General features: G+C 33.0%; 1 protein-coding gene across 2 annotated transcripts in view; it reads right to left on the bottom strand.

The window, feature by feature from the left end:
• Positions 1–681: 681 nt before the first annotated feature.
• Positions 682–14,050, bottom strand: part of LOC120105033 (uncharacterized) — a 40,742-nt gene continuing 27,373 nt past the window's right edge. Inside the window, exons 8-9 of one of the 2 annotated variants that reach the window (XR_015986997.1) lie at positions 4,320–4,409; positions 682–1,258 (exon numbers count right to left, since the gene is read on the bottom strand). Coding sequence is in view for 1 of the 2 variants with exons in the window: in XM_088721683.1 (XP_088577809.1) it covers positions 941–1,258 (318 nt within the window). In the remaining variant the exon portion in view is untranslated. The remainder of the gene's footprint in view (positions 1,259–4,319; positions 4,410–14,050) is intronic. The other variant, XM_088721683.1, reaches the window with a different exon arrangement.

Below are 14,050 nucleotides of genomic sequence, written 5' to 3'. Positions count from 1 at the left end.
AATTATAATATTTTATACTTTTATTATTGTATTATACTATAAATATAATATATATTACATTATATCATAATACATTAATATGTTATGTTAAATAATTTAATATTATGTTATATTACCAAATATTAATTTACTCTAATAATTATATTACTATTATGCTATATCAACATAATATTATTTTATATTACAATAATATTATACTATATCGTATATTTATGTATTAATTTATGTTATGTTTTATTATGTTCTGTTGTATAATACTATGCAATGTCTTTTATGGTAATTTTGTCATACAAAAGTACTTTCTCAGTTTGTTTACCAAACACAAAACAAAGTAGCACAGCACTTTACGAATGTAGTTACCAAACAGCAAACGGCTTTTTATAACAGCTCTATTTCAGACAGCTCTACTTCCAACAGCTCTATTTCTAACAGCTCTACTGCCAACAGCTCCCCCAAACAGGGCCTAAGTGATCAACGGAAAGAAAGAAATAAACAACTGTAGTATGCTTGGTTATTTTCTTTGTTTTTTATTTTTTTTCCTTCTTTTTTTTCCTGAGAACTTGCATGGGAGGAAGCTTAGCACAAATCAGCCAAGTGCAGGATTCTGACCCACGTCACTTGTATTAAACACCCAGTGGCTTTAACAACTGAGGCCAGTTGGTATCCTCAAAATGTTCACAGTTTGAAACAATGTCTAGTGCCATTTGAATCATACTATCCTTACAATAAATTGTTCTGTATAGCAAAACTATAATTCAAAACTGGCTGAGCAGTTGCTTAGGTTCTACAGATATATGATATCTTCCCTTGTTAGGGGCATGCAAACCAAACAGAGTACTCTTAATATCTTCAACTAAAACAGTGGGAACAGAATATTTTCATTTCATTCGCCCTCCAGCAAGCTAAATCCAATCCATTTCCCTCATGGCGCCTCTGAAATTCAAGGATTTTGCTCTTCACTTGTTGTACAAAGCTCCTGGGAAGGATTGGCATCAGATCTAAGCTCGGAATCACTATCAGATGTTTCAGTAACCTTTTCTTCTTGCATCTCAGTATCAGTGTTTGGGGTATTTTCATCAGCCTCTGCATCAGTCATTTCTTCATCGCCATCACCTGCCACAGTTTCAACTCCATTTGGGACTGGATCAGTTTGACCGCAGGGCACCTCACTTGCCTTATCAGGTTCATCTGGTTTCTGGACCACTTCAGTGGGGTATGGGTCGGTGCACATGGTGAGGGTAGATGTCACCAGCAAATTCTGCATTAGAAAGAAGATGAGTACACACCAAATTTTTAATTAAAAAATTGAAGAAGATCACCTATAATGCAACATTAAACTACTCAGATAACAATATCACAAGCATTTTATTCAAATAAAAACAGATAATTTCTCATGCTCAAAGTGATTGAAAAAAATGAGGGTAGACTTTTTACCGTCTCAGGTGAAGGCAAAAAGGGTAAAACAACCAGGCCTTATGTTTCAGAAGGTAAACATGTGACATACTTGTAATATTGACACATCAAACATGCTGAGTATACAAAATTGAATTTCCATTTGCAAGTTTGGAATAGGGAGCGGGAGCGGGAGCCCTTATTAACTTCGAAAAAGAACAACGCCTGTCTTCGCATGTCATTCTCGACCTTATCAACTTCGAAAGAAATGATCTGGGAGCCCTGCTCTCCATCCAAATGTTGATTATGATCCACTGAACCAGCAAATTGGGGGAGAAAGCCTATCCCAAATCTATTTGCAGCTCATCTGCAAATACAGGGGAGGGGGGGGGCTTCGGTCTACGTTGCCACGATATTGTTCTATGGAAGCGGGCGAGCTGCTTTTTAGAAGTTCGGCCCGGTTTTCTATTTTTGACTAAAAAAGGGGGGGACGGATTGACCTTTCTGTTTTTTGGGCTATTTTATCCCTTCTTCCGGCGGCCCGGTGTACCTACTAAAGGTATTCAATACCCTACTCCTACTAAAGGAAAAGTTCGGAATCAAGAGAGAGAGAGAGAGCGCAGTCAGGAGTGGAGGAACAAGAAATTTTATTTCTCCACTCCTGACTGTGAATAACAATGCAGAAAAAGAAAGGTGGAGAAATAAAATTTCCTGTTCCTCCACTCCTGACTGCGCTCTCTCTCTCTTCCGCTCCCTAATTCCCTAATCCAATCAGAGCCAAGTTGGCATTGTTCAGTTCATAGCACTAAGCCCAAGGGGAGGCTATTGGTAGTACCTAGACCAGTTTGTACGCAACTATACCAGTGTGGGTTCATAGGCCAAGGGATAAGCACCGAGGTAATCCCTTGTTGAGCCAACCACACTAGTATAGGGAACTAGGCATAGCCAGAATGGCTAGCTAATCGCCTAGTAGTGCTATGCATGAAGGTATAATGTTCAGACTTTAGTCTCTTTATATTATGTTTTTTACATATGATTCATGGACTAAGGATACTACAACATGGTCTGAAAAGCCTGTCTTAGATTATTATTATGCTGTTTAAAACTGAAGTCATTAGGAAGACTGTTTGGTATACCCATCTTATATTCGGTTGAGCTAAAGTCATTGGGAAGACCGTGTTGCCCGTTTGCCTGTTGATGCCAGGATGGCGAGTAGGGTGTTAGGGTGTTTTGGTCGATTCTGAGATGGACTCATGATGAAAGCTCAATAAGAACAAGATTGAAGGGAAATTGAAAATGGTCGAATCTGAGATGGACTTGATGATTAAGTTTTAAATAGTATAAGAAATAATCAGATTGATAGGTCTAGACTGTTCCCGGGATGAGAATAGTGCTCTGAGTCTTAGAATCATAAGTAAATGATCATAACATGCATGGATTAAAATGCATAACATCATAAGGTCAAGCATAGACACTATCATTTAGCCGATTATGGAAAATACTTCCATAAGCCCAGGTTCCACTAATATTAAAAATTTTAATCATATTCAGAATAGAAAATATGAGTCTTCTACCAGGAGGAATATTAAGGAGAATTCCGAATACAGAATTCCAATCTAAAGAAAATAAAGAATTTAGAAGTTGGTACTTCAATAGTTTTAATGCAACTGAGTTAGAATATTATAAAACTCGGTATTATATAGAATTAGAAGCCAAACAAAACATCAAATACTTTGTTCCATGGTTTATTAAATTCCATAAAGAAGAACAAAAAGCAAAATTAATGCTAGAATATTTTCCAAAGGAAGAAGAAACAGAAGAAGTAGAAAATAATTCTATAAAGGGTTTTAAATTACAAAACTCTATAACTCTGAAACTATAGAAAGTTTTGGGATTAACCCAGATAAAAGATCAAGAAAAGAAGAATTAATTAAAGCAATTCTGAATAATAACTCAGAATCAGAAAATCTAAGAAATATTAACTTTGATGAATATTCAAACTTCAAAGGAATCAGATCAAGAAAAACTTGAGTCTAGATTAAATTTTGAATCTGAATTAGTCAAAATGGTTTAGAATTTTGAAAAAAACTCGGGGAATTCCAATCAACTATCAAAAATAAACGCTGATAGCATATTGGATATGAAGATAAAAGAATTAAATGTACTGACAAATAGTCAAGAAGAAAAGATAGAAAGTCAGGATCAAGTTTTTCAAATAGGAGAAAAACCTGTGTCAATAAATGAATTGAAACAGGAGATTAATCAGTTAAAAACAATAATAATTCTATTAAAATCAGAACACAAACAAATTCATTCTAAATTGATAGAAAATTCTAAACCAATAGAAAATAATCTACTTAGTTATATAAATATACTAAACCAAATAAGATATCAAAAATGGAATATAAAAATTAACATTGTTATAAAAGACAATTTAATAGATAGTGGTGCAGATTTAAATTGTAGCCAAGATGGAATAATCCCTACAAATTATTTTGAAAAAGCGGTGCAGGCATTAACTACAGCCGATGGAAATAAATTAGATATCAAATATAAGATATTAGAAGCATATGTTTGCAATATGGAGGTATGCATACAAACCTCATTTATATTAGTAAAAAATTTAAATCAATCTGTTATACTAGGAACACCTTTCCTAAATAAAATTATGCTTATAATAAAAATAAACAATAATAGAATTTATTCCATAAAACAAGGAAAAGAAATAATATTTTCTTTCATAACAAAACCACAAACAAAAGTTATCAATGAAATAATAAATATTCTTATTAAAAAGGAAAGACAATTAAATTTTCTTCAGAACGAAGTCAATATCTTTAGTATTGAAAAGAAATTGCAAGATCCTTATTTAATACAAAAAATTAGGGATCTAAAAAAATTTATTAAAGAAGTATGTAATGAATTACCTAATGCATTTTGGACAAGAAAAAAACATATTGTATCCTTGCCATATGAAGATTCCTTTAATGAAAGGAACATTCCAACAAAAGCCAGACCTACACAAATGAATCAAGAATATCTTAATTTATGCAAAAAAGAAATAGATACACTCCTAAATAGAGGACTAATTAGAAAGTCTCAATTTCTATGGAGTTGTACTGCATTTTATGCGAATAAAAATGCAAAAAAAGAAAGAGGAGTACCTAGATTAGTTATTAATTATAAACCCTTAAATAAGGTGTTAAAATGGATAAGATATCCATTACCCAATAAGAAAGACTTATTGAATAGGCTGAGTCAAGCACTAATATTTTCAAAATTTGATTTAAAATCAGGATATTGGCAGATTCAAATAGATAAAACTGACATATATAAAACAGCTTTTACAGTACCATTTAGACATTACGAATGGAATGTAATGCCCTTTGGATTAAAAAATGCTCCATCAGAATTTCAAAGTATAATGAATGAAATATTCAATCCATTTTCTCAATTTATTATTACATACATTGATGATGTATTAGTGTTCTCTGCATCCACAGAACAGCAAATCAAACATTTGAAAACTTTCAAAATGATAACCATAAAAAATGGTTAAGCAATATCTGCTAAGAAAATAAAGTTATTTCAGACCAAAATAAGATTTTTTAAGTCATTATATAAATCAAGAAAAAATAATTTCTTTAAAAAGAAGCATTGAATTTGCATCTAAATTTTCAGATGAGAATTTAGACACAAAGCAGCTTCAGAGATTTTTAGGAAGTCTTAATTATGTATCTGATTATTATAAAGATTTAGCCAAGGATACTGCAATCCTATATAAAAGGTTAAATAAAGAATCTGTACCTTGAAGTCAGCAGCATACTGACAAGGTAAGGCAAATTAAGTCAAAAGTAAAAAAATTATCTTGTTTATCTTTACCAAATTCTAATTGGTTTAAGATTGTAAAAACTGATGCATCAGACATTGGTTTTGAAGGAATCTTAAAATAATTAGACCCAAATCTCAATAAAGAGATATTGATAAGATTTGTCTCTGGGAAATGGAATCCTACCCAAAAAAATATTCAACAATAGAAAGGGAAATGTCTTCAATTGTTAAATGCATTTCTAAATTTCAAAGTGATCTGTTAAATCAATACTTTTTGTTGAGGGTAGACAACAGTACAGTTAAACAGATTATACAAAAAGATGTTAAGAATTTAGTATCCAAGCAATTTTTGATGAGGGTAGACAGCAGTACAGTTAAACAGATTATACAAAAAGATGTTAAGAATTTAATATCCAAGCAAATATTTGCTGGATGGGAGGCACAATTGTCTGTTTTTGATTTTGAAATAAAATATATTAAGTCTTGAAGAAAATTCTCTTCCTAATTTTCTAACCAGAGAATTTTTGCACCCACCCCTTCCTCCGATGCCGGCTATCGATCTGGAGATGCAGGAAATACAATTTTGAGTGCTGTCAGCTCATATAGATTTCCATCCACAGAGAAGATGCCGGCTATAAGGAACTTACAGTAATCGAGGCAGAAATTCTGCTCAATATGATAGGGGACGCAGTGCCAATGCACTACCCATGAGTTCAGAAAATATTGTCTCATTTGGGACACAGTGCCAATGCACTTTCCATTAGAATTCCATAATTGGTGGATTTGGCATCCTATCTCAAAAGAGACCAGAAGAAGGATGACCAATCACAGCAAATTGATATCGCAAAAAATTGCTTTGCAGCCAACTTCATCGTCCAGCGCTACGATGAAGGAAGTACTACAGAAAAATCTCCTAGACAGTACTTATTTGGAGAAGAAATCCGAACAAGTAATTATGTATCTAGATCATAATGATGATTTGAATGATCCATGGTTCATATGTCAAAAATATTTTAGCGAAATGGGTTATCCTTCATGTGAAGAAAAAAACAGAATAGTAATAGAGGCAATCTTACTCCATACTAATTCTGTTGAAATCAACCATAATTTTCATAACAATTCAATGAGAGGTGGCATCATCAATTTCAGCAGATATACTATTCATAGGGTAATCAGACCCAATGAATGGGGATTTGACCCAAATCAGAGCAAGCCATTTCAAAGAAACCAGTCTTGGTTTCTGTAGGTCAATACAAACGTGCTACAGAAACCTCTTCGAGGCTGGTTTCATAAATGGTGGACCTATTTTGGGCTAGATCTAAATTTTTGTCCAAAAAAATATTTGAATATTTTGAAGACTGGGTGGATAATCATCCCACCATCAACAAATTGACAGATAATAATATCTCTTCTAAGTTATGTCCCATGATGTTTATTATTAAAAACAGAACTCTATGGATATGAACATGGGTCCTATCTGCAGAACTTGAAGCCAGAAAAAATCTTCCCGTGCTTAAAAGAAAGTTTTTATATAAGTGGTGGCTGGGCATGCCCAGAGAAAAATATAATAATATAATCACCACTCTAAAAACTAATTTAATTTCTTATAAGAGCATGAATGAACATGCCATATCTCAGCAATCAGCTGATCTTAATGATAATTATTTTGTTAATCTAAAAAATAAGTTCTCCCGAAAGTATCCTTACTGCACCGAAGAAGAAATCATGGTCAAATGCTTTGACCACATGAAACAGCAATTTTACTGCACATTCGAGGCCAATCCAATTGCAAATGCCTCCATGAAATCTATTGAATCAAGGACTTCGTCTTCATCAACTCTAGAAGACCAGAACAAGTACAGATGTTTAGCAGGAGAATTTCAAGATTCCTATGTAGAAGATACAGTCCTTTCACACAGAGGACAGGACAAAAGCCATCTGGCAAAGGATTCTTGCCAGCAGACCTCGCAAGGAGCGGTCAAATCAAGACTAGAAGATAAAGGTAAAAAGCCTGCCAATTCAGACTGATCAGATTAGCATCAACAAACTAAGCCATGTGATCAGCCAAATCACTAGCTGAGTCACCAAACACGATCCAGAAGGAATCCACTTTTGGCAAGCTTCATCCAGAAGTAATCAGCTTTCGGCCACACTAGGTACCAATTATGGTCACATCAACTTTAATAAAGTTGCTTTATTCTACATTAGCCTTATGCCAACACACAGCTTCGGACGGAGGAAGACTCCCTCCAGCAAAGGAATCTACTTTTCATAAAGCTACTTTAATAAAGGAGCTTTATGTCGATGTCAGCTTTCTTCAGGTGGAAGAAATCACTCCAGCTAAAGAAAAAAGAATCAGCTTTTTGAAAAGTCACTTTTTGTAAAAGCAATATGCTTTACTTTATAAAAAGCAAATTGCTTTAAGTCTTTTCCTTTTTTTTAGTCTTGTCATTCGTTTACCTGTCAGCCATGAGCGGCAGAGCTAACTTTCGGACTCCAAGAATGCTTGGAAGCCAACTTTGTTTTTCTGCTATTTAAGGGGACAACCTCTCCCTTGTTGAGGCAGAACCTTCAGCCTTTGGAGAAATAAAATTTCTTGTTCCTCCACTCCTGATTGCGTTCTCTCCCACTCCCGCTCCTTAATTGGTATCAGAGCCAAGTTGGTTTCTAAGCATTCTTAGAGTCTGAAAATTAGCTCTGTCGCTCATGGCCGACAGATAAAAGAATGACAAGACTAAAAAAAAAGAAAAAGACTTAAAGCAATTTGTTTTTTATAAAGTAAAGCATCTTGCTTTTACAAAAATCAACTTTTCGAAAAGTTGATTCCTTTTTCTCTGGCTGGAGTGATTTCTTCCGCCTGAAAAAAAGCTAACATCAACATAAAGCTCCTTTATCAAAGTAGCTTTATGGAAAGTAGATTCCTTTGCTGTGCTGGCATAAGGATGGTGTAGACTAAAGCAACTTTATTAAAGTTGATGTGACCATAATTGGTGTGCCTATCGTGAAAGAAAGTTGATTCCTTCTGGATGAAGCTTGCGAATGTGGATTCCTTCTGCTAAAAGTGGATTCCTTCTGGATGATATTTGGTGACTCAGCTAGTGATTTGGCTGATCACATGGCTTGGTCTGCTGATATTAATCTGATCAGTCTGAATGGGCAACTTTGTCTATCCTCTAGTCTTGATTTGACTGCTCCTTTACAAGGTCTGCTAGCAAAAATTCTTTGCCAGATGGCTTCTGTCCTATACTCTGTGTGAAAGGACTGTGTATCTTCTGCATAGGGATCTTGAGATTTTTCTACTAAACATCTGTACTTGTTGTGGTCTTCTGGAGTTCATGAAGACGAAGTCCTTGATTCAGTAGATTTCATGGAGGCATTTGCAATTGGATTGGCCTCGAATGTGCAGTAAAATTGCTGCTTCATGTGGTCAAGGCATTTGACCATGATTTCTTCTTCGGTGCAGTGAGGATGCTTCCGGAAGAACTTATTTTTTAGATTAACAAAATAACTATCATTAAGATCAGCTGATTGCTGAGATATGGCATGTTCATTCATGCTCTTATAAGAAATTAAATTAGTTTTTATAGTGGTGATTATATCATTATATTTTTCTCTAGGCATGCGCCCAGCCACCACTTATATAAAAACTTTCTTTTAAGCACAGGAAGATTTTTTCTGGCTTCAAGTTCTGCGGATTTGACCCATTCCATATCCATGGAATTCTGTTTTCAATAATAAACATTATGAGACGTAAGTCAAAAGAGATATTATCATCCGTCAATTTATTGATGGTGGGATGATTATCCACCCAGTCTTCAATATATTCAAATATTTCTTTGAGCAAAAAACTTAAATCTGGCCCAAAGTAGGTCCACCATTTATGAAACCAGCCTGAAAGAGGCTTCTGTAGCACATCTGTATTAACCTGCAGAAACCAAGACTGTTTTCTCTTGAGATTCTCATAATAAAACATGTTAGTAAAACTTTGGACATAGTCCCAAACTCCCAGTAATTAGCTAGGACTATCTGCCCATTTACATGAAATGGCTTTCTCTAAATTTGGGTCAAGTCCCCATTCACTGGGTCTGATTACCCTATGAATAGTGCATCTGCTGAAATTGATGATGCCACTTCTCATTGAATTATTATGAAAATTATGATTGATTGCAACAGAATTAGTATGGAGTAAGATTGTCTCCATTACTATTCTGTTTTTTTCTTCACATAAAGGATATAACCCTTTTCGCCAAAATATTTTTGACATATGAACCATGGATCATTCAAGTCATCATTATAATCTAGGTACATACTTATCTATTCGGATTTCTTCTCCAAATAAGTACTGTCCAGAAGATTTTTCCGTAGTACTTAATCATAGGGCTGGACAATGAAATTGGTTGCAAAGCAATTCCTTGCGACAACATCAATTTGCTGTGATTGGTCATCCTTCTTCTAATCCCTTTTGAGATAGGATGCCAAAATCCACCATTTATGGAATTCTAATGGAAAGTGCATTGGCAACGCGTCCCTTGCTCAAATGAGATAGAACATTTTCTAAACTTATAGGAAGTGCATTGGCACTGCATCCCTTGCCATATCGAGCAGAATTTCTGCCTCAATTACTGTAACTTCCTCGTATAGGAATCATCCTTGCAAAAATTCTCTAGTTATAAAATCAAAAAAAAAAATTTCTTTAGACTTAATATATTGTATTCCAAAATCAAAAACAGATAATTGTGCCTGCCATCTAATAAATATTTGCTTAGATACTAAATTCTTAACATCCTTTTGTATAATCTGTTTAACTCCACTGCAGTCTATCCTCAACAAAAATTGTTGATTTAATAGATCACTTTGAAATTAAAAAATGCATTTAACAATTGAAGACATTTCCCTTTTTATTGTCGAATATTTTTTTTAGGTAGGATTCCATTTATCAGAAACAAATCTTACCAATATTTCTTTATTGAGATTTGGGTCTAATTGCCTTAAGATTCCTCCAAAACCAATGTCTGATACATCAGTTTCTATAATCTTAAACCAATTAGAATTTGGTAAAGATAAATAAGGTAAATTTTTATCTTTGACTTAATTTGCCTTATCTTGTCAGTATGCTGCTGACTCCAAAGTGCAGATTCTTTATTTAACCTTTTATACAAGATTGCAGTATCCTTGGCTAAATCTTTATAATAATCAGACACATAATTAAGACTTCCTAAAAATCTCTGAAGCTGCTTTGTCTAAGATCTCATCTGAAAACTTAGATGCAAATTCAATGCTTCTTTCTATGGGAATTATTTTTTCTTGATTTATATAATGATCCAAAAATTTTATTTTGGTCTGAAATAACTTTATTTTCTTAGCAAATATTGCTAAACCATTTTTTATGTTTATCATTTTGAAAGTTTTCAAATGTTTGATACGTTGTTCTATGGATGCAGAGAACACTAATACATCATCAATGTATGTAATAATAAATTAAAAAAGTGGATTGAATATTTCATTCATTATGCTTTGAAATTTTGATGGAGCATTTTTTAATCCAAAGGGCATTACGTTCCATTCGTAATGTCCAAATAATACTATAAAAGCTGTTTTATATCTGTCAGATTCATCTATTTGAATCTGCCAACATCCTAATTTTAAATCAAATTTTAAAAATATTAGTGCTTGACTCAGCCTATCCAATAAGTCTTTCTTATTGGGTAATGGATATCTTATATATTTTAACACCTTATTTAAAGGTTTATAATTAATAACTAATCTAGATACTCTATTTTTTCTGCATTTTTATTCACATAAAATGCAGTACAACTCCATGAGGATTGAGACTTTCTAATTAGTCCTCTATTTAGGAGTGTATCTATTTCTTTTTTGCATAAATCAAGATATTCTTAATTCATTTGAGTAGGTCTGGCTTTTGTTGGAATGTTCCTTTCATTAAAGGAATCTTCATATGGCAAGGATACAATATGTTTTTTCCTTTTCCAAAATGCATTAGGTAATTCATTACATCTTTTAATGAATTACTTTTCTAGATCCCTAATTTTTTTATTAAATAGGGATCTTGTAATTTCTTTTCAATACTAAAGATATTGACTTCGTTCTGAAGGAAATTTAATCGTCTTTCCTTTTTAATAAGAATATTTCTTATTTCAATGATAACTTTTGTTTGTGGTTTTGTTATGAAAGAAAATATTATTTGTTTTTCTTGTTTTATGAAATAAATTCCATTATTATCTATTTTTATCATAGGCATAATTTTATTTAGGAAAGGTGTTCCTAGTATAACAGATTGATTTAATTTTTTACTAATATAAATGAGGTCTGTATGCATACCTCCATATTGCAAACATATGCTTCTGATATCTTATATTTGATATCTAATTTATTTCCATCGGCTGCAGTTAATGTTGCACCGTATTTTCAAAATAATTTGTAGGGATTATTCCCTCTTGGAAACAATTTAAATCTGCACCATCTATTAGTGCAGTTATGTTTTCTAAAATTAAATTGTCTTTTATAACAATATTAATTCTTATATTCCATTTTTGATATCTTATTTGGTTTAGTATATTTATATAACCAAGTAGATTATTTTCTACTAGTTTAGAATTTTCTGTCAATTTAGAATGAATCTGTTTGTGTTCTGATTTTAACAGAATTATTTTTATTTTTAACTGATATATCTCCTGTTTCAATTCATTTATTGACACAGGTTTTTCTCCTATTTGAGAAACTTGATCCTGACTTTCTATCTTTCTTCTTGACTATTTGTCAGTACATTTAATTCTTTTATCTTCATATCCAATATGCTGTCAGTGTTTATTTCTGATAGTTGATTGGAATTCCCTGAGTTATTTTCAAAATTCTGAATCATTTTGACTAATTAGGATTCAAAATTTAATCTAGACTCAAGTTTTTCTTGATCTGATTCCTTTGAAGTTTGAATATTCATCAAAGTTAATATTTCTTAGATTTTCTGATTCTAAGTTATTATTCAGAATTACTTTAATTAATTCTTCTTTTCTTGATCTATTATCCGGATTAATCCCAAAACTTTCTATAGTTTCAGAGTAAGAGTTTTGTAATTTAAAACCCTTTATAGAATTATTTTCTACTTCTATTTCTTCTTCCTTTGGAAAAGATTCTAGCATTAATTTTGCTTTTTGTTCTTCTTTATGGAATTTAATAAACCAGGGAACAAAATATTCTATGTTCTGTTTGGCTTCTATTCCATATAATACTGAGTTTTATAATATTCTAACTCAGTTGCATTAAAACTATTGAAGTACCAACTTCTAAATTCTTTATTTTCTTTAGATTGGAATTCTGTATTCAGAATTCTCCGTAATATTCCTCCTTATTCTGAATATGATTAAAATTTTTAATATTAGTGGAACCTGGGCTTATGGAAGTATTCTCCATAATCGGCTAAATGATAGTATCTATGCATGACTTTATAATGTTATGGATTTTAATCCATTCATGTTATGATCATTTACTTATGATTCTAAGACTTAGAACACTATTTCCATCACGGGTACAGTCTAGACCTATCAATCTGATTATTTCTTATACTATTTAAAACTTAATCATCAAGTCCATCTCGGATTCGACCATTTCCAGTTTTCCTTCAATCTTGTTCTTATTGAGCTTTTATCATGAATCCATCTCGAAATCGACCAAAACACCCTAACACCCTACTCACCATCCCGGGATCAACGGGCAAACAGGCAACACGGTCTTCCCAATGACTTCAGCTCAAATGAACAAAAGATGGGTATACCAGACAGTCTTCCTAATGACTTCAGACAGGCTTTTCAGACCATGTTGTAGTATTCTTAGTCTATGAATCATATGTAAAAAACATAATATAAAGAGGCTAAAGTCTGAACATTATACCTTCATGCATAGCACTACCAGGTGATTAGCCAGCCATTCTGGCTATGCCCAGTTCCCTACACTAGTGTGGTTGGCTCAACAAGGGATTACCTCAGCGCTTATCCCTTGGCCTATGAACCCAGACTGGTATAGTTGCGTACAAACTGGCCTAGGGTACTACCAGTAGCCTCCCCTTGGGCTCAGCGCTATGAACTGAACAATGCCAACTTGGCTCTGATACCAACTAGGGAGTTGCATTACTCTAGATAAGAAGGTATCCTTATACCATCTAAAATGCGTTAAAGTTGGGCATTTTAGATTCATTAACAAAGATTTAGTTCAATCGATTACTGATATTTTATAACCTAACCAATTCTGTGCTATTGCAAGCACAGCGTATATAGTGCATCTTGTTCAGTAGTCTGTACTCTACTGCTTCCTAGTTGGGTTGGTTCAATTTTTATTTTTTGATGATTTAAAATTTCATTTCTTTGTTCATTAGTAAGATAATTTTGCCACCAGCCTCTTAGCTGTCCTGCAAATCCAGTTGTAATGAACTGAGCTATTTGATGGTTTGCATTACCAGTTTGATGACAAACAGTGGCATACATCATCATTCTATGTATGACATCTATTATTTGTTTGTCACTCATCCTATTTATGTTCCATTCATAGATGTGTCTTCTTGAATAGGAATTTTGAATAAAAGGTTCATTTTCTTCAATAAGATCTGCTGGTGTTGGCCTTTTATAATAATATCTTGGTTCATATTGAACTTGGTTTATTTTAATTCCTAATAATTCATTCAATTCTGAACAATTACCAGATTCAAATTGGTTTAATTCTAATTATTACTTGAGTATAATTTTTATTTTTTATCAGAATTAGTTAGGAACAAATTGGCTCCAAAACTAATATGTTCCCTTCGCATGAAGGATAACCC

Source organism: Phoenix dactylifera, chromosome 5 (genome assembly GCF_051530095.1).
Source record: "Phoenix dactylifera cultivar Ajwa chromosome 5, Ajwa_hap1_PhDact_Kaust_v1.1, whole genome shotgun sequence".
NCBI lineage: Eukaryota > Viridiplantae > Streptophyta > Magnoliopsida > Arecales > Arecaceae > Phoenix > Phoenix dactylifera.
Note: the sequence above shows the minus strand (reverse complement) of the source record. Positions and strands in the feature narration are given on the sequence as shown.